At 44.6% G+C, this 22,973-nt stretch overlaps 1 protein-coding gene across 5 annotated transcripts in view; it reads left to right on the top strand.

Moving 5' to 3' along the window:
- The window catches only part of TMEM131 (transmembrane protein 131), a 257,449-nt gene that overhangs the window by 220,167 nt on the left and 14,309 nt on the right, over window positions 1-22,973 (top strand). For all 5 annotated transcript variants that reach the window (XM_005575032.5, XM_005575031.4, XM_065526617.2 and 2 more), the window contains 2 exons: window positions 17,241-17,416; window positions 20,873-20,997. In XM_005575032.5, coding sequence (XP_005575089.3) covers window positions 17,241-17,416; window positions 20,873-20,997 — 301 coding nt within the window. The remainder of the gene's footprint in view (window positions 1-17,240; window positions 17,417-20,872; window positions 20,998-22,973) is intronic.

Genomic DNA, 22,973 nt, shown 5'->3' with positions numbered 1-22,973 from the left:
AAGCCCATAGGGCTGAGACAGCAGTGCTGATCCACACTTGCCAAGGTTTCAGACGTGACCACAATGTCTCGTGCGCCCTGGTGATTGGCACTGCTTGCTACAGTTTTCCAGTAAAGCAACGCTGGGCAGAACAGGAGCAAGCCCCAGTGTGTGTGATTCTAACTCCTACACTGTGCTGCCTCCTCAAAGAAAAAGAGGGAGGGGGAAGCAAATGAGGAGATAATTGGTGAAACCATGTGCCCAGGTGGTGGAGTGGGCTGAGGCCCAGTTAGGTAGATGATAAAAGGATGGACACTCCGCAGGTGTGCCGGTGCGGGTGAGTTGGTAGAGGTGGAGAGGCAGGATACAGGTTTTCACTTGAACTTGAGGAGTCAACTTGAGGCAGCATGTGGGTTTAGGGAGGTTTTTACTTGAACAAGTCATCCTCTGAGACTGCTTGGAGTGAGTGGTAGGGTAGAAACACAAAATAGACAAAGTTTGGAATAGTCAAATTCCACGTCGCTGAGAACGTTGTAGGCCGGGGGAGTCAGCAGGGGCAGGAAACTTGGATTGCACACGGCCCCTTCAGCAACGTTGGAGGCCCTGCCGAGGGCCACTGAGGCACTGCCTCCGGCCCGTGTCACTTTCTCAGTTGTACCCTGCAGCCCAGTGGTGAAGAATGAAAACTGGGTAGTTGGTGGAGTAGGACAGTGCTGGAGTTGTGTGGGGCAGGGACAGCAAAAAGACAGCAAGAGAGGACGTCACAGGAGTGCTGGCAGGAGAGCGGTGGGGTGCTGTGCTGGCAGTGTGGAATTAGCAGCGTGGGGGAGGACCTTTAGCCAGAAGGAACTTCACAGATGGAGAACGTGGATGAGTTAAGGGATGGGAAATCCAAGAGGTTGAATTTTGAGGATTTTGAATTTTGGCTCTCTGTTTGTCTGTTACTGGTGTATAAGAATGCTTGTGATTTTTGCACATTAATTTTGTATCCTGAGACTTTGCTGAAGTTTCTTATCAGCTTAAGGAGATTTTGGGATGAGACAATGGGGTTTTCTAAATATACAATCATGTCATCTGCAAACAGGGACAATTTGACTTCTTCTTTTCCTAACTGAATACCCTTTATTTCTTTCTTTTGCCTGATTGCCCTAGCCAGAACTTCCAACACTATGTTGAATAGAAGTGGTGAGAGAGGGCATCCCTGTCTTGTGCCAGTTTTCAAAGGGAATTTTTCCAGTTTTTGCCCATTCAGTATGATATTGGCTGTGGGTTTGTCATAAATAGCTCTTATGATTTTGAGATACGTTCCATCAATACCGAATTTATTGAGCGTTTTTAGCATGAAAGGGTGTTGAATTTTGTCAAAGGCCTTTTCTGCATCTGTTGAGATAATCATGTGGTTTTTGTCTTTGGTTCTGTTTATATGCTGGATTACGTTTATTGATTTGCATATGTTGAACCAGCCTTGCATCCCAGGGATGAAGCCCACTTGATCATGGTGGATAAGCTTTTTGATGTGCTGCTGGATCCGATTTGCCAGTATTATTATTGAGGATTTTTGCATCGATGTTCATCAGGGATATTGGTCTAAAATTCTCTTTTTTTGTTGTGTCTCTGCCAGGCTTTGGTATCAGGATGATGTTGGCCTCGTAAAATGAGTTAGGGAGGATTCCCTCTTTTTCTATTGATTGGAATAGTTTCAGAAGGAATGGTACCAGCTCCTCCTTGTACCTCTGGTAGAATTCGGCTGTGAATCCATCTGGTCCTGGACTTTTTTTGGTTGGTAGGCTATTAATTATTGCCTCAATTTCAAAGCCTGCTATTGGTCTATTCAAGGATTCAACTTCTTCCTGGTTTAGTATTGGGAGAGTGTAGGTGTCCAGGAAATTATCCATTTCTTCTAGATTTTCTAGTTTATTTGCATAGAGGTGTTTATAGTATTCTCTGATGGTAGTTTGTATTTCTGTGGGGTCGGTGGTGATATCCCCTTTATCATTTTTTATTGAGTCTATTTGATTCTTCTCTCTTTTCTTCTTTATTAGTCTTGCTAGCGGTCTATCAGTTTTGTTGATCTTTTCAAAAAACCAACTCCTGGATTCGCTGATTTTTTTGGAGGGTTTTTTGTGTCTCTATCTCCTTCAGTTCTGCTCTGATTTTAGTTATTTCTTGCCTTCTGCTAGCTTTTGAATGTGTTTGCTCTTGCTTCTCTAGTTCTTTTAATTGTGATGTTAGAGTGTCAATTTTAGATCTTTCCTGCTTTCTCTTGTGGCATTTAGTGCTATAAATTTCCCTCTACACACTGCTTTAAATGTATCCCAGAGATTCTGGTATGTTGTATCTTTGTTCTCATTGGTTTCAAAGAACATCTTTATTTCTGCCTTCATTTTGTTATGTACCCAGTAGTCATTCAGGAGCAGGTTATTCAGTTTCCATGTAGTTGAGCGGTTTTGATTGAGTTTCTTAGGCCTGAGTTCTAGTTTGATTGCACTGTGGTCTGAGAAACAGTTTGTTACAATTTCTGTTCTTGTACATTTGCTGAGGAGTGCTTTACTTCCAATTATGTGGTCAATTTTGGAATAAGTGTGATGTGGTGCTGAGAAGAATGTATATTCTGTTGATTTGGGGTGGAGAGTTCTGTAGATGTGTATTAGGTCTGCTTGGTGCAGAGTTGAGTTCAATTCTTGGATATCCTTGTTAACTTTCTGTCTCGTTGATCTGTCTAATGTTGTCGGTGGGGTGTTGAAGTCTCCCATTATTATTGTATGGGAGTCTAAGTCTCTTTGTAAGTCTCTAAGGACTTGCTTTATGAATCTGGGTGCTCCTGTATTGGGTGCATATATATTTAGGATAGTTAGCTCTTCCTGTTGAATTGATCCCTTTACTATTATGTAATGGCCTTCTTTGTCTCTTTTGATCTTTGTTGGTTTAAAGTCTGTTTTATCAGAGACTAGTATTGCAACCCCTGCTTTTTTTTGTTCTCCATTTGCTTGGTAGATCTTCCTCCATCCCTTTATTTTGAGCCTATGTATGTCTCTGCATGTGAGATGGATCTCCTGAATACAGCACACTGATGGGTCTTGATTCTTTATCCAGTTTGCCAGTCTGTGTCTTTTAATTGGAGCATTTAGTCCATTTACATTTAAGGTTAATATTGTTATGTGTGAACTTGATCCTGCCATTATGATATTAACTGGTTATTTTGCTCGTTAGTTGATGCAGTTTCTTCCTAGCCTCAATGGTCTTTACATTTTGGCATGTTTTTGCAATGGCTGGTACCGGTTGTTCCTTTCCATGTTTAGTGCTTCCTTCAGGGTCTCTTGTAAGGCAGGCCTGGTGGTGACAAAATCTCTAAGCATTTGCTTATCTGTAAAGGATTTTATTTCTCCTTCACTTATGAAACTTAGTTTGGCTGGATATGAAATTCTGGGTTTAAAATTCTTTTCTTTAAGAATGTTGAATATTGGTCCCCACTCTCTTCTGGCTTGTAGAGTTTCTGCCGAGAGATGTGCTGTTAGTCTGATGGGCTTCCCTTTGTGGGTAACCCGATCTTTCTCTCTGGCTGCCCTTAACCGTTTTTCCTTCATTTCAACTTTGGAGAATCTGACAATTATGTGTCTTGGAGTAGCTCTTCTCGAAGAGTATCTTTGTGGCATTCTCTGTATTTCCTGAATTTGAATGTTGGCCTGCCCTACCGGTTGGGGAAGTTCTCCTGGATGATATCCTGAAGAGTGTTTTCCAACTTGGTTCCATTTTCCCCCTCACTTTCAGGCACCCCAATCAGACGTAGATTTGGTCTTTTTACATAATCCCAACTTCTTGCAGGCTTTGTTCATTTCTTTTTCTTCTTTTTTCTTTAGATTTCTCTTCTCGCTTCATTTCATTCATTTGATCCTCAATCGCTGATACTCTTTCTTCCAGTTGATCGAGTCGGTTACTGAAGCTTGTGTATTTGTCATGTATTTCTCGTGTCATGGTTTTCATCTCTGTCAGTTCGTTTATGGCCTTCTCTGCATTAATTATTCTAGTTATCAATTCTTCCACTCTTTTTTCAAGATTTTTAGTTTATTTGCGCTGGGTACATAATTCCTTCTTTAGCTCTGAGAAGTTTGATGGACTGAAGCCTTCTCTCATCTCATCAAAGTCATTCTCCGTCCAGCTTTGATCCGTTGCTGGCGATGAGTTGCGTTCCTTTGGAGGGGGAGATGCGCTCTTATTTTTTGAATTTCCAGCTTTTCTGCCCTGCTTTTTCCCCATCTTTGTGGTTTTATCTGCTTCTGGTCTTTGATGATGGTGACATACTGATGGGGTTTTGGTGTGAGTGTACTTCCTGTTTGTTAGTTTTCCTTCTAACAGTCAGGACCCTCAGCTGTAAGTCTGTTGGAGATTGCTTGAGGTCCACTCCAGACCCTGTTTGCCTGGGTATCAGCAGCAGAGGCTGCAAAAGATAGAATACTGCTGAACAGCGAGTGTACCTGTCTGATTCTTGCTTTGGAAGCTTTCTCTCAGGGGTGTACTCCACCGTGTGAGGTGTGGGGTGTTGGTCTGCCCCTAGTGGGGGATGTCTCCCAGTTAGGCTACTTAGGGGTCAGGGACCCACTTGAGCAGGCAGTCTGTCCCTTCTCAGATCTCAACCTCCGTGTTGGGAGATCCACTGCTCTCTTCAAAGCTGTCAGACAGAGTCGTTTGTGTCTGCAGAGGTTTCTGCTGCTTTCTGTTGTTGTTGTTGTTGTTGTTGTTTAGCTGTGCCCTGTCCCCAGAGGTGGAGTCTACAGAGACAGGGAGGTCTCCTTGAGCTGCTGTGGGCTGCACCCAGTTCGAGCTTTCCAGGGGCTTTGTTTACCTACTTAAGCCTCAGCAATGGCGGGCACCCCTCCCCCAGCCTGGCTGCTGCCTTGCTGTTACATTGCAGACTGCTGTGCTAGCAATGCGGGAGGCTCTGTGGGCGTGGGACCCTCCCAGCCAGGTATGGGATATAATCTCCTGGTGTGCCAGTTTGCTAAGACCCTTGGTAAAGTGCAGTATTGGGGTGGGAGTTACCTGATTTTCCAGGTGTTGTGTGTCTCAGTTCCCCTGGCTAGGAAAAGGGATTCCCTTCCCCCTTGCACTTCCCAGGTGAGGCGATCCCTTGCCCTGCTTCAGCTCTCGCTGGTCGGGCTGCAGCAGCTGACCAGCACCGATTGTCCGGCACTCCCTAGTGAGATGAACCCAGTACCTCAGTTGAAAATACAGAAATCACCTGTCTTCTGTGTCGCTCGCTCTGGGAACTGGAGACTGGAGCTGTTCCTATTTGGCCATCTTGCTCCACCCCTAGCCTACAATCAGGAGATTCTTTCTGGAGGTCACCATTGGTGATTCTCTGGAGGTTTTCCAGAGATTTCCCTCTCAGGTGCTGTCACTGATACGACAGGGCCCGACGTGGGACCACACACGTTCAGAGAACCCGTTTGCTAGTGACTGAAACTTCCCTGAAGTAATTCTTTTGGGTGGCAATTAAATGAAAGGATTTAAAGTGGGAGAGGGGCAACTAACTAGCTTAGACTAGCGATTCATTCAGAGCAAGTAGCTCAGACAAATTCATTGTACAGCATTTAGTGACGATAAAGATGAAGTAAATGTCTCGGACATGGTTTTTACATAAATAATTCATAGTTTGCCTACATTTAAAACAGATTAGAGATAGTTTAAATTATCAAAGCACATGTAAAACAATGAATGAAAGTCAGAAATGGTTTTCGGTGTTTCATCTGTTTTTTAGTTATGGTACTATCAGCAGAAACCTAGAATAAAGTTAGTTGTTACCATTAAGTGTTAAATTGAACTGCAGATTTTCTGGCGGTTATGGTTGAGGAAGAATGTCATATAGTTCTCCTGAAGGAAAAGGGGGCATAGGAGTTCATCTGAAAAAAGAAAACAGAGTTTGCTGTCATTGAATTCCTGCCTGAATCTGAGGACATCGAATAGTAGAACAGTTATCGTGTCTCTGTTACAGAGACTATGGCAATGTTCTTCACATAGATCTTTCCTATTGGCCCCCTGTCAAACCCAACATCTTCACATTGAATGACAGCTCCTCACCTACACCGTGCCTCCCAGATGCACACTCAGCCTCCCTCCCCCACACGCACAGCATTTACGGTGACCGTGGGTAAGTATAGCTAGTGGGTGGTCCACGCCAAATGTTTAGCAGCCGAAGTGTTCTTCCACGCACTGAGGTTAGCCCCAAGGTACCCCGCAGTCAGAGACAAATGTTTTTGTCAGTAAAGACTTTTGGTTTTTGGTTTTGGGGAGTTTGGTTGAGACAGAGTCTCACTCTGCCACCCAGGCTGGAGTGCAGTGGTGTGATCTCAGCCCAGTGCAGCCTCCCAGACTCAAGGGATTCTTCCACCTCAGCCTCCCAAGTAGCTGGAACCATAGGCATGCACCACCATGCCTAATTTTTTTATTTTTTTATTTTTTTTTTGGAGAGACAGGGTCTCCCTGTGTTGCCCATGCTGGGCTCAAGCAATCCCCCCACCTCAGCCTCCCAAAGTGCTAGGATTACAAGCATGAGCCACTTCGTATCTGGCCACTTGTTTTTTTAGCTTTTTATTTTGAGATAACTGTAGATTCATATGCAAATAATAAATTCAGAGATCCCATATACCTTTTACCCAGTTTCCCCCAATGGTAACACATTGCAAAACCACTGTACAATATTGCACCCAGGATAGTGATGCTGGTACAACCAAGACACAGAACATTTGCAAGCCCACAGGAATCCTCATAGGCCCTTTTCTAGCCACACTCACTTCCCTCCTTCTTCAGCTTACCCCTTAGTCTGGCAGCTGTGATTGCATTCATGTAACATTCTTGAAATGACAAAATTGTGGACATGGAGATTAATAGTTGCCAGACTAAGGAGAACTTTTTCCCGAAAGGAATGTGCCATTTTGGTGTTTCTGAGTCAGTTTAATTCTCTGGAGATTCGCCAGCTTGTCGCTTTTTATTGCTGAATAGTCCATCGTATGGGTGTACCGCAGGTTTTTCAGTCATTTGCTCATTGAAGAACGTTTGGATTATGTGTAATTTAGGGCTCTTATGATGATGTAAATATTTGTGTACAAGTTTTTGTACGAACACAGAGCTTCGTTTCTCTGCGATGTGTGCCCAGCAGTGAATTTGTTGGGTCTCGTGATAGTTGCATATTTCATTTTTTTAAAGAAACCGCCAAAACGTTTTCTCTGATGACCGTGCTGTATTCCATTCCCACCAGCAGCGTGGGCATGATTCAGGTTCTCCACGTCCTCAGCAGCATCTCCGTTTTTTCTGTTGAAGCCATTCTGATAAGTGTGTAGATAAGTGATACCTCTTTGTGGTTTTTCTTTGCAGTCATTTCCTAATGGATAATGATGTTGAACATATTTTCATGTGCTTATTTGCCGTCTGTCTGTTCTCCTTGGTAAATCTCTTCTTCATGTCTTTTGCCCGTTTTTTTAATTGGATTGTTTGGGGTTTTTTTTTACTATTGATTTTGAGTGTCGTTTACATATTCTAGATACTAGTACTTTGTCAGATATGTGGTTTGCAAATATTTTTCACTTGTCCGTAGTGTGTCTTTTTATCCTTTTATAGTCCATGATTCATTTTGAGTTCAGTTTGTATGAAGTGTGAAACTTAGTTTGGAGTTCACGTTGACTTAAAGTAGGGGGAAGATGTTAATTTTTCACTCGCTTTCCTAATAGTTACAGGGCTGGTCACAGCATCTGTTTCATATTCGGTGAGTTGTGGTGGTCGTGTTTTCAATCAGGTGGTCCATCATTTCATCGAAGTTATCACAGTTACGTGAATAGAGTTGTTCATAGTATTCCCTTACCACCATGTTGATGTCTTTAGGGTCTATAGGAATATTCTGTTTCATTTCTGGTATTGGTAATTTGTGTCTTCTTTTTTAGTAATTTTTTGTTTTTTTTTGTAGGGGGGGTTTTGGTCAGTCTTCCTAGGTTTGTCAGTTTTATTGATCTCATCAAAGAACAGCTCTGTGTTTCATTGATTTGCCTCCATTGCTTATCTGTTTCATCCCAGTGCCTTCTGTTATTACCTTCCTCCTGCTTGCTTTAGGTTTATTTTTCTGCTCTTTTTTTAGTTACGTAAGGTGGGAGTTTAAATTGTTAATACAGGACTTTCCCCCCTTTTTATGTATGCTTTTAGTGCTATAAATTTCCTTCTCACCCCTGCTTTGTTGCTGTCCCACAAATTTTGATACATGGAACTTTCAGTTTTATTCCCTTCCATTTTTTTTCTTTTGAGACTTTCTGTGACCCATGAATAATTTAGAAATGTGTTGCTTAGTTTCCAGTCTTCCAAGATTGGAGATTTGGCCTATCTTTCTGTTACTGCTTTCTACTTTGAACCCACTATATTGGAGAATACACTACAAATGATTTCACTTATTTTAAATGTGTTGAGGTTTGTTTTATGGCCCAGGATATGGTCTGTCTTGGCTTATGACCCACGGGCACTTGAATGTATATTCTCCTGTTTCGTGTGGACTAGTTTATAAATGTTCTTTAGAGCCTGTTGGTTGATAATGGTGTTAAGTTCTTTCCTTTCTGATTTTTCTGTCTAGTTGTTATACTGTTGAGAGAAGGCTGTTGACATTTCCAGATGTAATTGTGGATTTCTCTTTTAGGTGTTTCTGCTTTACATAGTTTGATGCGTTTACATTTAAGATTGCTGTAACTTCTTGGTGGATGAACTGTTTTATCATTATATAATGTCCTTCTTTGTTTCTAGTGATTTTCTTTCCTCTCATGTTCATCTAGTATTAATATAGCCATTCCTGCTTTACTTTAATTAATGTTCCCATGATTTTTTTTCCCTCCTTTTACTTCAGCCTGCCCATATCATTACGTTTGAAGGACATTTCTTATAGACAGCATATAATTAGGTCATGATTTTTAATCCAGTCTGCCAGTCTCTGTATTTGTTATATAAGTAGACTGTCTACTTTTAATGTACTTATTGATATGTTAGGACTTAAATCTGCCATTTTATTTCGTTTCCTCTATTTTCTTTTTCCTGCCTTTTTGTGGGTTACTTGTATATTTTTTAGAATTGTTTCATCTGTAGCATTTTTTAATGTATCTCTTCATATAGCTTTTTTTTTTTTTTTAGAGGTTGCTTTAGATATACATTATATGTACCTAACTTCTCATGGTCCTGGCGTCATCATTTTACCCTCACAAGTGAACTGTAGAAACCTCATCTCCCTTTATGTGTCTTTGCTTTAGTTGTCTTAAATATTTCCTCTACATACATTTAGAACCAAATCAGATAGTGTTTGAATGTTTACATCAGTCATCAAACATAATTTAGAAAACTTAAGATATGAAGGAAATCTTGTTTTGTTTATATATTTTTTTCCTAATCCTCCAAGGTTCCTTCTTTGATCATTTCCTTTCTGTTTTAGTCACTTTCTTCGGCCATTTTCTTAGGGTAGGTCTGTTGGATCTGAATTCTCTGAGTTTCCTTTCATCTGAGAATGTCCGAATATTCCTGAAGGATATTTTCATCTGAGTATAGGATTCTGGAATGACACTTGTTTTCTTTGAGAACTTGAAAAATGCTTCCTTTTAGCCTCCGTGGTTTCTCATGAGAACTCTGTCATTCTAATTGTGTTTTCCCTGTAGGTCATGTGTCATTTTCTCTGGCTGATTTCAAGGTTTTTTTTGTCTTTAGTTTTCACAGATTTGATTGCAACGCATCTTGATGTGGATTCCTTTCTGTTTACCCTTTTTGAGGTTTGCTCTTTTTTTTTTTTTTTAATCTATATAGGTTTAGTCTCGCCAGATTTAGGACGTTTTTACCCATTGTTTCTTTAGGTACTTCTTCAGCCCTCCCTTTTTCTCCTTTCCTTCTGAGACTTTGATAACACAAATGTTAGATCTTTTGTTGTAATTGCACAGGTCCCTGAAGCTCTGTTCTTTTTTGTAGTCCGTTTTCTTTCATAATTTCTAATTGTCTATATTTGTTTACTGATTATTTCCTGTCTCATCTGTTCTGAGCCCATGCAGTGAGCTTTTTATTTCAGTTACTATATTTTTCAGTTCTGAAATTTCCATTTTGTTCTTCTTTAGCTTCTATTTCTTTGCTGAGGCTGTTTTTTCAGTTGTTTCAAGCATGTTCATAATTGCTCATTGAACAAGCATTTTTATGATGGCTTTGTCAGCTAATTTCAACATCTCTCTCATCTTGGTGTTGGCAGCATCTCTTTATTATTTTGTTTGTGTTTTCATTTGATTTGAGAAATTTCTGATTCTTGGTATGAAGAGTGGCTCTAGATTGAAACCTGGACCATTTGGGTATTAATGTTCTGAGACTGGATCTTACCTAACTAAACCTTCTGTTTTAGCCGGCTTTGACTGCTGTGGCAGAGGAAGAGGAAGGGGTTGTACCCCCTTTTTATTGCCAGGCAGAGTTAGAAGTCCTGGTTTCCTGCTGTCCTCTGTTGACACGCAAGGGCAGGGAGGCTCCTCATTACTGCTGGGTAGGGCTGGGAGTTCCGGTTCCCATGTTGTGTTTGCTGACCCCGCTGGGCAGTGGTAGAAGTCCTGACTGTCCACTAGGCCTCCTCTGGAGTTGGCTCCTTAGTGCGTGGCCGGGAAGGGGTGTTCGTTACTGACTGTCGGGAATGAAAGGCTCAGCTCCCTGCTTAGCCCTCCCTGACAGCACCACCACCAGCATGCTGGGATGTCTGGTTACAGCCTTGCAAAGGTGGAAGTCTTGGCTCCCACTTTGGCCTTTGTTGGCATGGGTAGAGATGGCACCCCAGTTCTTATTGTGGTGTTGGCCTGCAGCCTTTGTCTTGCTAGACTGCCCCTTTCCTGCACCTTTGGCAAGAGAGAGCTGACTTGTTGAGGCTTTGTTTATCTCTGCACATTGGTGTTTCTGAGTGGATGTGTGTGGCAGAAAGAAAACCCGGGAACCTTACCATCATGCCTGTCCTCAGACCCCAGTCTCCCTCCAGTCTGTCACCTTCTCTGCCTTTCAGTCATCTTCTTTGCTTTTTGTACACTGCCTAGAGTTTTCAGTTGTGCTTGGCAGGAAGAATAAGGAAAAGATCTGCTCCATCTTCCCAAACGTATAAATCTCCAGGTGTTTGGTTGGTGTGTTTGTTTAAATGAGATTTATGTTTCCCAATTAGGGAAAATCTTGGGCTCCACTAAGTGTAGAGACTGAAATGGGATTGGAAAGTCATTTGTAGAAATTCGCAGTGTAAAGCCACAGATTGGTACTGATCTCACAAAAACCAAACTCACTGGTCATAAGCACTTGTCCCAGAAGAGCATTGCAGTCTATTTATTGATGGGATAAGTGACTTATAAAGGATTGAGATGGGATAAGCATTTGGACTTGGGTTAGTGAGTCTCAGAGCAGGTCACACAGTGTTGGTACACTTCACTGTTGAGAAGGCGAAACACTGACTCGTGCAGCCTGGCAGATGCTGCTGGGCACCTGCCACGTGCTGGGTGCTGTGCAAGGCACTGTGGCTGGAGAGATGAGTAAGGCCTTATCCCGGCCCTTAGGTGCTTATGCTGTATGGCAAATAGAGTCAAGGGAGTCCATGCCAGGAGCCTGGAAAGGGACGATCTCAGGGAGAATGTTGCAGAAGAGCTTCATGTCCAGAGACAGACCTGAATGATTACATGACCTCAGTAGGTGAGGAGTCTGTGTGGAGATCGTGGGAGCAGACAGGCAGGGTGACCAGCCTCAGGGACGCTTCATCCAGGAGACATCCTGTCTTCTCCACTGTTCATTGAGTTCATTAATTCTTCCTTGAAAGGACAGTCTCCCTCTGAATTCTGGTTTTTTAATTGGTAAATAATAATTATATATGTTATACAACAATTGGCCCTGATAGGTCAAGGGTGGAGCATGTGGAAGACTTAGGGATAGGCTGGAGCAGACACTGGTAAGGTAGGTGAATCCAAATTTGAACTTTATCCTATAGAAAATGAGGGACAGGATAACATTTCTAAGCTTTAAAAATGTTTCAAAAGGAAGTCAGGCTATTGACAGTGTATAAAACGGAGTGGGGTGGGAGAATGGGGCAGGAAGAGATGCTCAGCAGGGAGACAAGGCCATTGTGGGTGGCCAGGCAACACTTGAGGAAGGCCTGGGCTTAGGGAGGGCAGTAGGGGTGCATGAGAACGGAGTTGGAGGTTTTAGAAGTAGAATCCATTCCTACTGATGGATTGATGGCAAAATTGCATCGTTTAGATCATTTCTTCCAAGGGACTCAGAATTCCCCCAGTTCTGCTCCGAATGACAGCACCTACCCACCAGAGAGTCCCAGGGGACAGAGAAATAGGAAATGAGGCCCTGCATTTTCACCAGCAATTCCCCCAACAGGTCTCTGATAAACCTAGATAAAATTTATACCTAAAAGCCAGGGAATTCTTCTGTTTTTGTGTTTGCTTTTTTTTGTTTGTTTTGTGTTTTGTTTTGGTTTAGTTTTGGTTTTTTGGAGAAAAGGTCTCACTCTGTGACCCAGAATGGAGTGCAGTGGTGCAGTCATGACTCACTGTAACCTCAAACTCCTGGGCCCAAGAGATCCTCCTGCCTCAGTCCTCTGAGTAGCTAGAGCTACAGGTGTGTGCCGCCGCACCCGGCTAGTTTGATTTTAAAATTTTTTGTAGAGATGAGGTCTCACTGTGTTACCCAGGCTGGTCTGGAACACCTGACCTCAAGTGATCTTCCTGCTTTGGGTTCCCAAACCTTTGGGGATTACAGGCCACTGCTGCGCCCAGCCCAGGGATTCCTAAATGGACCATGCATTATTACTGTCACCTAGAGGTCTTGTTAAACAGATTGCTGTGCCTACCCGCAGAGTTCTGGTTCTGTAGGTCTGGAATGGCCATAGAATTTGCATTTCTAACAAGGTCCCAGGTGATGTGGACTCTGGGGCAATGGGGGACACTTTGAGAACTACTGACCTAACAAAAGATTTGGAGGAGTCTCTCCTTTCCCTGAAGCCCAGTCTTTCTCCTGGAACCCAGCCCTGAGGAAGAGACGAGACCCTTAGGAACACGCTTGCCCTGAGCGTCAGCTTCCTGCTCCAGCCCACCCAGGGGCAAGCGGGAGGCACGGGCCACTCCCTGCGCGGCCTGTGGGGACAGGGACTGCCTGCAGCCAGACGTTGGCCATCCAGTCTAATCAGGTTAGGGAAGGCACGTTGTCTCCCCTCCCACTAACATTTGAACTTGGGAATCCAAACAGCAGAAGAAATCATACATGGCCCTGAGGTAGCTCCTAGTCTGGGTGGTTGGATGGATGTTGATGCCGTGGACCAGGGGCTCTCAGCCTGGTGCCCAGGAGAATCTCTAGGTTCTGGGTGGTTGATGTTGATGCCGTGGACCAGTGGCTCTCAGCCTGGTGCACAGGAGAATCTCTAGGTTCTGGGTGGGTGATGTTGATGCCGTGGACCAGTGGCTCTCAGCCTGGTGCCCAGGAGAATCTCTAGGTTCTGGGTGGGTGATGTTGATGCCGTGGACCAGTGGCTCTCAGCCTGGTGCACAGGAGAATCTCTAGGTTCTGGGTGGTTGATGTTGATGCCGTGGACCAGTGGCTCTCAGCCTGGTGCCCAGGAGAATCTCTAGGTTCTGGGTGGGTGATGTTGATGCCGTGGACCAGTGGCTCTCAGCCTGGTGCACAGGAGAATCTCTAGGTTCTGGGTGGTTGATGTTGATGCCGTGGACCAGTGGCTCTCAGCCTGGTGCCCAGGAGAATCTCTAGGTTCTGGGTGGGTGATGTTGATGCCGTGGACCAGTGGCTCTCAGCCTGGTGCACAGGAGAATCTCTAGGTTCTGGGTGGTTGATGTTGATGCCGTGGACCAGTGGCTCTCAGCCTGGTGCCCAGGAGAATCTCTAGGTTCTGGGTGGTTGATGTTGATGCCGTGGACCGGGGGCTCTCAGCCTGGTGCCCAGGAGAATCTCTAGGTTCCATCCAGAACTATTGAGTCAGAACCTCTCTGAGGGGTGGCGCCTAGACCCTGAGGGGTCGGGCCCAGACTGCAGTATTTTCTTTTTAGCATTCCATGGGTTATTCTAAAGTGTTTCTGGTTAAGAACAATAATTACAAACTTGAGAACCCATGCGATGTTTTTAGGATCGTTAACTCGGTTTCAGACATTTGGGGTTTGGATTGTTGATGTTAGTGAAATTGAGCCCTAGGGAGAATGTAAAGGAAAAAGCTCCAAAGGCAGATCTCTAGGGAATACCAGCAAAGACAGAGCCAGTTGTGAAGTTGTCAGAAGAAGGGGTTCGTGGTGGGGCCCGGCAGGGGCAGGGGGTACATTCTGCGATGTGCAGTGGAACGGGAAGGTGGTGTGGAATGAGGAATGACGGGCGTCATGGGCTCGGGGGGTACACTCTGTGGTGTACAGTGGAACGGGAAGGTGGTGTGGAATGAGGAATGATGGGCGTCATGGGCTCGGGGGGTACACTCTGCGGTGTGCAGTGGAACGGGAAGGTCGTGTAGAATGAGGAATGACGGGCGTCATGGGCTTCAACAGGTTAGAGATTCTTGTCAGCCTTTTCGAAATCACATCTGTTAAGGTGCTAGGGACAGAAGTCCAAGGGCTGCATATTGAGTTAATAAGGTGATGATTTTAAGGTAAAAAGGGTAAATTACTCTTTCGTGCAATAATTTTTTTTTTTTTTTTTTTTTTTTTTTTTTTTTTTTTTTGAGACGGAGTCTCGCTCTGTCACCCAGGCTGGAGTGCAGTGGTACAATCTCGGCTCCCTGCAAGCTCCACCTCCTGAGTTCAAGCGATTCTCCTGCCTCAGCCTCCTGAGTAACTGGGATTACAGGCACTCGCCACCATGCCCAGCTAATTTTTATATTTTTAGTAGAGATGAGGTTTCGTCATATTAGCCAGGCTGGTCTCAAACTCCTGACCTCAAGTGATCTGCCCTCCTGGGCCTCCCAAAGTGCTGTGATTACAGGCGTGAGCTGAATTAACCTTTTGTTATTGAAGTTTTCAGCTTAACTGTTGATCTGTTAGGTATTTTTTGATCTAACAAATCAAAAACTGTTGATCTGTCTATTCATTGCTTCACTTTTTGAGTTTAGTTTTTGAAAACTCATTTCCAGCCATTTTGTATTTATTATGGAAGTTTCAGGTTATTATAAATACGGATTATTTATACAGATTTACTACCCCTCACGCAGTAAACCTAAGCATGATAAAATTATATAATTGCAGATGAGAAGTTTATTATATGGGGAACTGATCTTGATTGTATGGGAAATTTTGAGGTCTTTTCAGCCTGTGCTGTTGTTGAACTCTCAAAATGTAAGAAATCCCAGAGCTCGTGGAGCAAAGCAGGACATTGCCCTTCCTGTCTGCCGTGGTGGGGAGAAGCTCTGGCTCTTCGATGTAGGTCAGGGGCCAGATTTTTGTTGGTGTGGTTTGATTTGGTTTGATTTGGTTTGGTTTGTTGAGGCAGGGTCTTGTTGTGTTGTCCAGGCTGGGGCACAGTGGCACGATTGTAATTAAACAAACTAGTTAGTCCATGCCCCTTCCATTTTTGAGACTTACTATCCCAGTTTGGTTTCAAATCTAACACTTCTTGGAATCAGTGTGCAATAAATGATGAAATGACAATTCCTGGAAATCACTAAGAGATTTACTTACTCTTTTTCTAGCTCAGGCTCAGCAAACTTCTTCTATAAAGGGCCAGGTAGTAAATGTGTGAGGCTTTGTGGGCCACAAACTATCTCTGTTGCCTCTTCTCATGTGTGTCTTTTTTTCGACCACTTCAAAAATGTAGAAATCATTCTTAGCTCACAAGCCACACAAAACAGACTGCAGGCCAGATTTGGCCCATGAGCCACAGTTTGACAACCCGTTTTCAACACTGAGGTTTGAGTCTCTGGCAGGCACCCATTAATGGTGATATTCTTTGGGATAACGCATAAAACACTGGAGTTTTAATTAATTTGTATTAAGTCACCATTACTGAAGGGATGTATTAGAAATTATGACCCATACAGACTGGGTTAAAATGTGGCTTGTGTGGCTTCTGCAGCTTGCACCTGCCTGCCTGCCCAGGTGATTTTGCAGGCACAATCTGAGGTGCTAGAACCCGGGGCTTTCTCTGCCTCTGTCTAGTCCTGCTGGATTGTAAGCTCCATGAGGGCAGGGGTTATGTTGTTCACTGCTGTGTTCCCAGCACACACAACACCGCTGGGAAATACGTTCGGGGTTGGTTCTCGTTTGTCTTGATAGCATCCAGATTTTTAAAAGTAATTGGCGTTCTGTACGTCCATTTTACTCTCTGTCCATATATGTATAGCATTACATAGCACCCACGCGCCAGTCACTGTTCCCAGGGATTGTATAATTCCTCAGTACAGCCCTGGATGGTCTTGTCTCTCCATCTTCCAGATGAGAGGCCATGATCAGGCAGCTGGTTTGTAGAAAGCTGCCAGGGTTTGAACCCAGCCATTGTGGCTACACTGCGGGGACTCAGCACACCTAAAGGGCAGGACTTGGGTGCCTCATTGTTCATGTCACCGTCAGGCTTCCATCTCCCAGCAGATGTCAGAGGATCTCTGGTTTCCACTTCTGTAACTTTTCTAAGCTCCATCACCCTCTGGAGAATATTACGAACATTCTGAGACAGACATACAGATTTGTCAAAACTGTCAGGTTTGTCCAAACTCACTGACCTGTACCCTTAAAATGGGTGTGTTCTATCGTATGTAAGTTTTATCTCAGTAAAGTTGATTTTTTAAATTGTTCTCATCACAAAGTCAAATGGATTTGGGAAGCTTTAATTAGAGAAGAAAAAAAGAAACCTTTTTTAATCAGAAAAGAGTCCAGCCTCTTCAAAAAAAAGTTGTAATTGTTTTGTTTTCCAAGCTGGCTATTTAAAAATCAGAAGTTCTGGCCAGGCGCGGTGGCTCACGCCTGTAATCCCAGCAGTTTGGGAGGCCAAGGCGGGCGGATCACGAGGTCAATAGATCGAGACCATCCTGGCTAACACAGTGAAACCCCGTCTCTACTAAAAATACAAAAAATTAGCCTGACGTGGTGACGGGCGCCTGTAGTCCCAGCTACTCGGGAGGCTGAGGCAGGAGAATGGTGTGAACCCGGGAGGCGGAGCTTGCAGTGAGCCGAGAGCGCACCACTGCACTCCAGCCTGGGCGACAGAGCGAGACTCCATCTCAAAAAAAAAAAAATCAAGAGTTCTTTTACCTTAATTTTTATCCTCAGGGAAAGGAAAACCTCTTCAGCGCAAGGTGAAACCACCTAAGAAGCAAGAGGAGAAGGAGAAGAAGGGAAAGGGAAAGCCGCAGGAAGATGAGCTGAAGGACTCTTTGGCTGATGATGACAGCTCCTCCACCACCACAGAGACCTCCAACCCCGACACAGAGCCGCTCCTCAAGGAGGTACGGGCTGATCTCACAAAACAAAACACGAGGGAGAAAGAGAGGTCTCCTGCAGCGCACAAGACCTTCCATCTCCTAGATTCTGGTTTTAGTACAAAAGTAATGTTTAAATCTAGCATGAACACCCACTGAGGAGTGGTTCGTGTGCCGGCCATGCCTCCAGAGTCACTCCCCTGCAGACAGCATTCACAGCTCTGGGGATGAATGGCTCCACGTCCTCCGGGGAGGAACAGTTGGAAGCATGTTAATAAAGTAAGACGGTTAGAAACTGGAAACACTGCTTGAAAGCTAGGGACTGTCTGGAGTAGTAACTGTTCTAGCTCATGAAACTTCTTTCAGATTTTAAGGATCAGAAGAATGAGAAGGAACGCTACCATTTTAATTAGGTTGTGTTTTCCTGTCATGTTGCTCCTGGCACCTGCTGGAAGCGGGGTTTTGGTGGCAGCTTACTCCCAAGCAGTAGAGTGGTGACTGCCCTGGAGGGAGCGTGGCCCCAGGAAAGACCCCAGGCTTTAATGGCCCCCGGGGACAAGGAGCCCAGCCCAGGATACATCAGCACGCCAAGAAGTTGCCTTGCCCGCGGGAGGCCTCGGCTCCCGGGGCTGTTACCACAGCAGGAAGAGCAGTGCAAAGTGTCGGGTCCAGTGGGCCTTAGTGACGGGGTCAGATTACTGCTGTGAGTAGTGTGGGGTGTGCAAGAAACGGTAATCATCCCACTCTGGCACTTTGATTTTTAGATCAATAGATTTCAAATCTAAACTGATCCTAATATAGCCTTTAATGTTGTAGAACAGACTTTCTTTTTTAGTTTTAGTCTAGTGACCGAGGAATGACTTCTTACAGATTTCCAGCATCAATGTTTTGTTCACATGCATTAATGTTTAAAATGAAATTTATATGTGACTTACTTTCAAGTCAGCCGCCTTCCCCTTTGCGTTCCCTTACCATTACCGAGGTCCTCTGTCTACCCCCAGCCCAACTCCGAGCTAGTGCTGGAGCTCTATGGTTTCTAGCGCTTTAACAAATGACTTCAGAGAAGCAGAAAGCCCTGTGCTGAACTTTGAGTAAAATCCCAGCAGTTGAAACCCTGTGCATCAGAGCTAGGAAGGCATTTTCAGGCCAGGCTTTCTGCACACCTTTCTGCCACCTCCCTTCCCACCTGCCGGCCTCTTCCTGCTCACCCCACTGCGGCCCCTCTCCAGTGGCTCCCAGCGGCCAGTGCTTTGTGCTCAGCCATTGGTGTCATTCTTAGCTCCCTGTTGTTCATTCCCTCCTGTGTCCCCAGCTCCTTCCATGCTATTTGTGCAGCTCAGAACTGACATCCTTCGTGAGACCTGCTTGTCTGGTTACTACCCTGTCACCTCCAGCACGTTGTCATTCCTCCTGCCCTCCAGCGCGTTGTCATTCCTCCTGCTCGGCAATCTGCATAGAGGCTGCTTTTATTTCTCTGCGACTGATCTCAGTCTGTCTGTTAATGTGTATTTTCTTCTCAACTAAATCCCAACTTGGATAGGTCATTTTCTCTTGCACGTCTTTTCCAATTCTGTTCTACTCATTCAGTCAACACACAGGAATTGAGCACCCACGTGCCAGGCCACGTGCTGGGTGCACAGGCACCAACAGTGGACAAAAGGCCACATCCCTAGTCCTCGAAAAGCTCACGGTTTACAAAATACCCGATGGGCCAAGTATTCAGCGACTTCATGAGTAACTCAAAATGGTTTCAAACGACGTGTGAGCCAGGGAGCTGTTTCAGCCCTAGCTCTGGCTATTTACTCTTGACAGTTAAATGGAGTCACCGGGTGTGACCTACTAAAATCCAAGCTGTCTTCATAATCATAAATTGTAAAGCTCTTGGGTAGACGCTAATTCACCACATGCTTATAGCTCCCCTGCACAGCCATCGCCGTCCCCCTTTGCTGAGTCCGTGCTTCCCCGTCGGTCCCCACCAGTGCTCCCGTGAACAGTTTCCCAGATTGTCTGTGGCGGAGAACCAGGTTGCTCTTAGTACACAGCCCACTCCACATGCAGCTCCCCAGGCGGGTTCAGCAGCACCTGAGTGCAGCCTGGGCAACATGGTGAAACCCGTTTCTCCAGAAAATACAAGAATTAGCTGGGCGTGGTGGCATGTACCTGTAGTCCTAGCTACTCAGGAGGCTGAGGTGAGAGGATCGCTTGAGCCCAGGGGCGACAGAATGAGTACTTTGTCTCCAAAAAAAAAAAAAAAAAAAAAAAAAACCACACACACAATACATGAGTAGATGTATACCCTGTTCGGGAGACAGGTCCACTGATCTCACACTCGGATGCTGCAACGATGTCAGATTGCCACAGAAACACGTGGGGCAGGTTCTGTACTTTCCTGGTCCTGGCTGTGCTGGGTAGCACGGCTTTAAGATGCATCTTGAGTGTGGCCACCCAGTCCAGATTCCACATTCGAGTGGGCAGGACGGCCCTTCTGTGCTGCTGCAATGGCCAGTAACATTTCCACAGCAGAGGTCCCTGCTGGCGTCCATCATGTGTCTCCCTCCCGCTAGACTTCACCATCCTTAGGAGGAGAAACTGGGCCCTCTTGGTAATCCCATGGCCTGGCACCAAGTGGGTGACCTGTAAATGTGTGTGGATGAAGTGGACGAATAGCCCCTCCCATTGAAGGAGCAGCTGTTAGCATTAAACCAGTCGGAACCCTGCCGCAGTCGCAGGCAGGCGAGCGTGGCCCCTGTGTGCTACCGGCACTGCTCTCTTGTCCTGACAGTTTGTGCTCAGGATGGGGTGCATGGCTGGAGTGCTTGACTTTATACTGCAGTCTCTACTGAACTTTTCTTTTAGGGGAATACATGTTTTACTCCCCAGTGCTTGAAAAGAAGCTACCAGTTTGCTACTGCCACTGCCACCATCACCTCCAGTCAGGATATGAGTGTAAATTAAAATGATGTTCTTTATAACTCCAACTCACCAAAACATAGTCGAGACAAATTTTACTTTGAGATGGAGTCTCGCTCTGTTGCCCAGGCTGGAATTCAGTGGCATGATCTTGGCTCACTGCAAGCCCCACCTCTCCAGTTCAAGTGATTCTCATGCCTCAGCCTCCCAAGTAGCTGGGATTACAGGCATGTGCCACCATGCCCAGCTAATTTTTTGGATTTTTAGAAGAGACAGGGTTTCACCATGTTCCCCAGACTGGTCTTGAACTCCTGAGCTCAGGCAATCCACCTGCCTTGGCCTCCCAGAGTGCTGGGATTACAGGCATGAGCCGCCGCACGGGCCGAGACAAATTAAAGAAGGCCGAAAAATTGACAGAACCACAATGAAGACAGATTTGAAGAAAGGGGTTTGTTTTTACATATATGATTTGTATATTTTTACATCTTTGATTTTGTGTCTGTATCTTAAAATGGAACTAATTTCAGTCATTTTATTAATCCTTCTCAGCAATTAAGTGTCCATTTTTTACAGGATACAGAAAAGCAAAAGGGAAAACAAGCCATGCCTGAAAAACAAGAAAGTGAAATGTCTCAAGTGAAGCAAAAAAGCAAAAAACTCTTAATTAAGAAAGAAATCCCAACAGATGTGAAACCCAGGTGAGAGAAATAAAAGTACAGAGAAATAAGGTCTATAAAGAAGTTGCTGGCAAACGCCAGGTGCTGTTTTGATTTGGTCAGCTGCTTGGCTTTTAGGGGGGTTTATAGCAAAATCCAGGTGCGGCATCACATTCCTCTTGGGATTTTTCTGTCACCTGACATGTACTCTTGTTGACTCGGAACAGCCATATGCTTCTCAAGTCAGACGTGCAGAGGGCAGAGCTCACAATCTGTTGTAAAAATGTAGAAGGAAAATTTCTGTTGGTGATTCAGTCCCAGGCTGAGATCCATTTTACTTCTGCACAAAGATGACCTTGAAGATTGAACCACAGGCACAAGCATGACTTTCCTCCAAAAGAGTTCTGGGTCTGTTGAATTGTTAAGCCAGTTGGGATCTAGAGTTCTGTGCCATGAAACTTGGAAAAGTTTATTCTTCCGTAAAAGTGGTTCAGGGCAGATGTCAGCAGTCAGACAGTTCTACCATTAAATAATTCTAGTTCCTCCCCATGGGACGGGATTCAGTGGCCCCCACGGGGAGGGCTCGTGCAGGCTCTTTCCCCAGGGAGATGAGTGAGTTGAACTGTTGGGTTGTTAACTGAAGTTACTTCACATTTTCATTTAACCTTGGCTCAGCGTCTACCTCATAATTTTAGTGTTGGTGCGTCAATAATAACTTTCCTGGTTCATCGTATGGAACCGTCATCAGCATGGGAGCTGCTATCTGCCTGCTTGTGGGTTGTGATCAGTGGGAAGTGATAGAGGAAGTCGAATAAATTAGGTGTGAAATTAAAAGGAAGACATGGCTTGTCTGTCATCGGAAGTGTGAACCTTAGATCTGTGGAAGGTCTGTTGTTACTCTCATCCTGGGAAACGTACTTGAGTTTTACAAAAGCACCACTGACCTAGACTCTGTCCTTAGATTTTACGGCTTCAGGCAGGGCTAGTCCTATGCTGTAGAACCCAAAAGCTAGTAAGAAATTAGTGGTTACTGCAGTAAAATGTAACCTTGTTCCTGAATTTATGAAATAATACAGTATATGGTGGTGATTAGTAATGAAGTATTTGTACCTAAAATTTACTCTTCTGTGGAAATTGTTAGTTCAAGTGACCAGGTCCCACAGTTTGAGAGCAGTCTGGCCCAGGTAGAAGGAACGTCTAGCAGAATGGTGTCAGGTGGTTGATCATTTGAGGGGAGAAAGAAGAGGAGATCACCTCTTCTGCAGAGGAGGTTCACATACTTGGATCTCTCCTGAGAGAAACCCACCTGAGACACCAATATCCTGGTACCCCAGGACAGGAATAACACTGGGCTACTGGCTAGAGATTCTTCTTCTAGGCCTTTCACAGGCTTAGGTGAGTGATCAGATATTTTAAAGTAAATGAGGCTAATAAGTCCAAACAATGAAAATCCTCATTTTTACATTTGCACAAATCTTGTGAGGTAGACATGCAATAATTCCTATGATGATAAATTTTAAAATCAGGGCTTCTAAGAATTACCTTAGAGATACCATTCCATAGGTGACTGTCACCAAATTGGCCCTGTTGATTAGCCCTAATGCCTGAGCTCAGTATTGTGAAGCAGATAGAACACACTAATCCTAACCCCCATTCCTGTTCCACTGACTTCTGTTGTATTCTGATTTTTTTTTTTTACAAGTTGACCATTAGCAAATTTGCATTTGGAAAGTTAGTCAGAGACATTGCTTGAGTGTCACTACCTTTGCAAGGGTTTTTAGTTCTCTGGTAAACCAAAAAGCGTAGGTTGGTCAGTCCTGAACTGCCCAGTCAAAGGGCAGTTATGGCAATAACCCATGCTCTCTTAATATGTAGTTAAAAGATAAATCGACTGGGCACGGTGGCTCCCGCCTGTAATCCCAGTACTGTGGGAGGCCGAGGCGGGCGGATCACAAGGTCAGGAGATTGAGACCATCCTGGCTAACATGGTGAAACGCCGTCTCTACTAAAAATACAAA

Source organism: Macaca fascicularis, chromosome 13 (assembly GCF_037993035.2).
Source record: "Macaca fascicularis isolate 582-1 chromosome 13, T2T-MFA8v1.1".
NCBI classification, from domain to species: Eukaryota; Metazoa; Chordata; class Mammalia; order Primates; family Cercopithecidae; genus Macaca; species Macaca fascicularis.
This window is presented reverse-complemented; position numbering and strand designations above follow the sequence as displayed.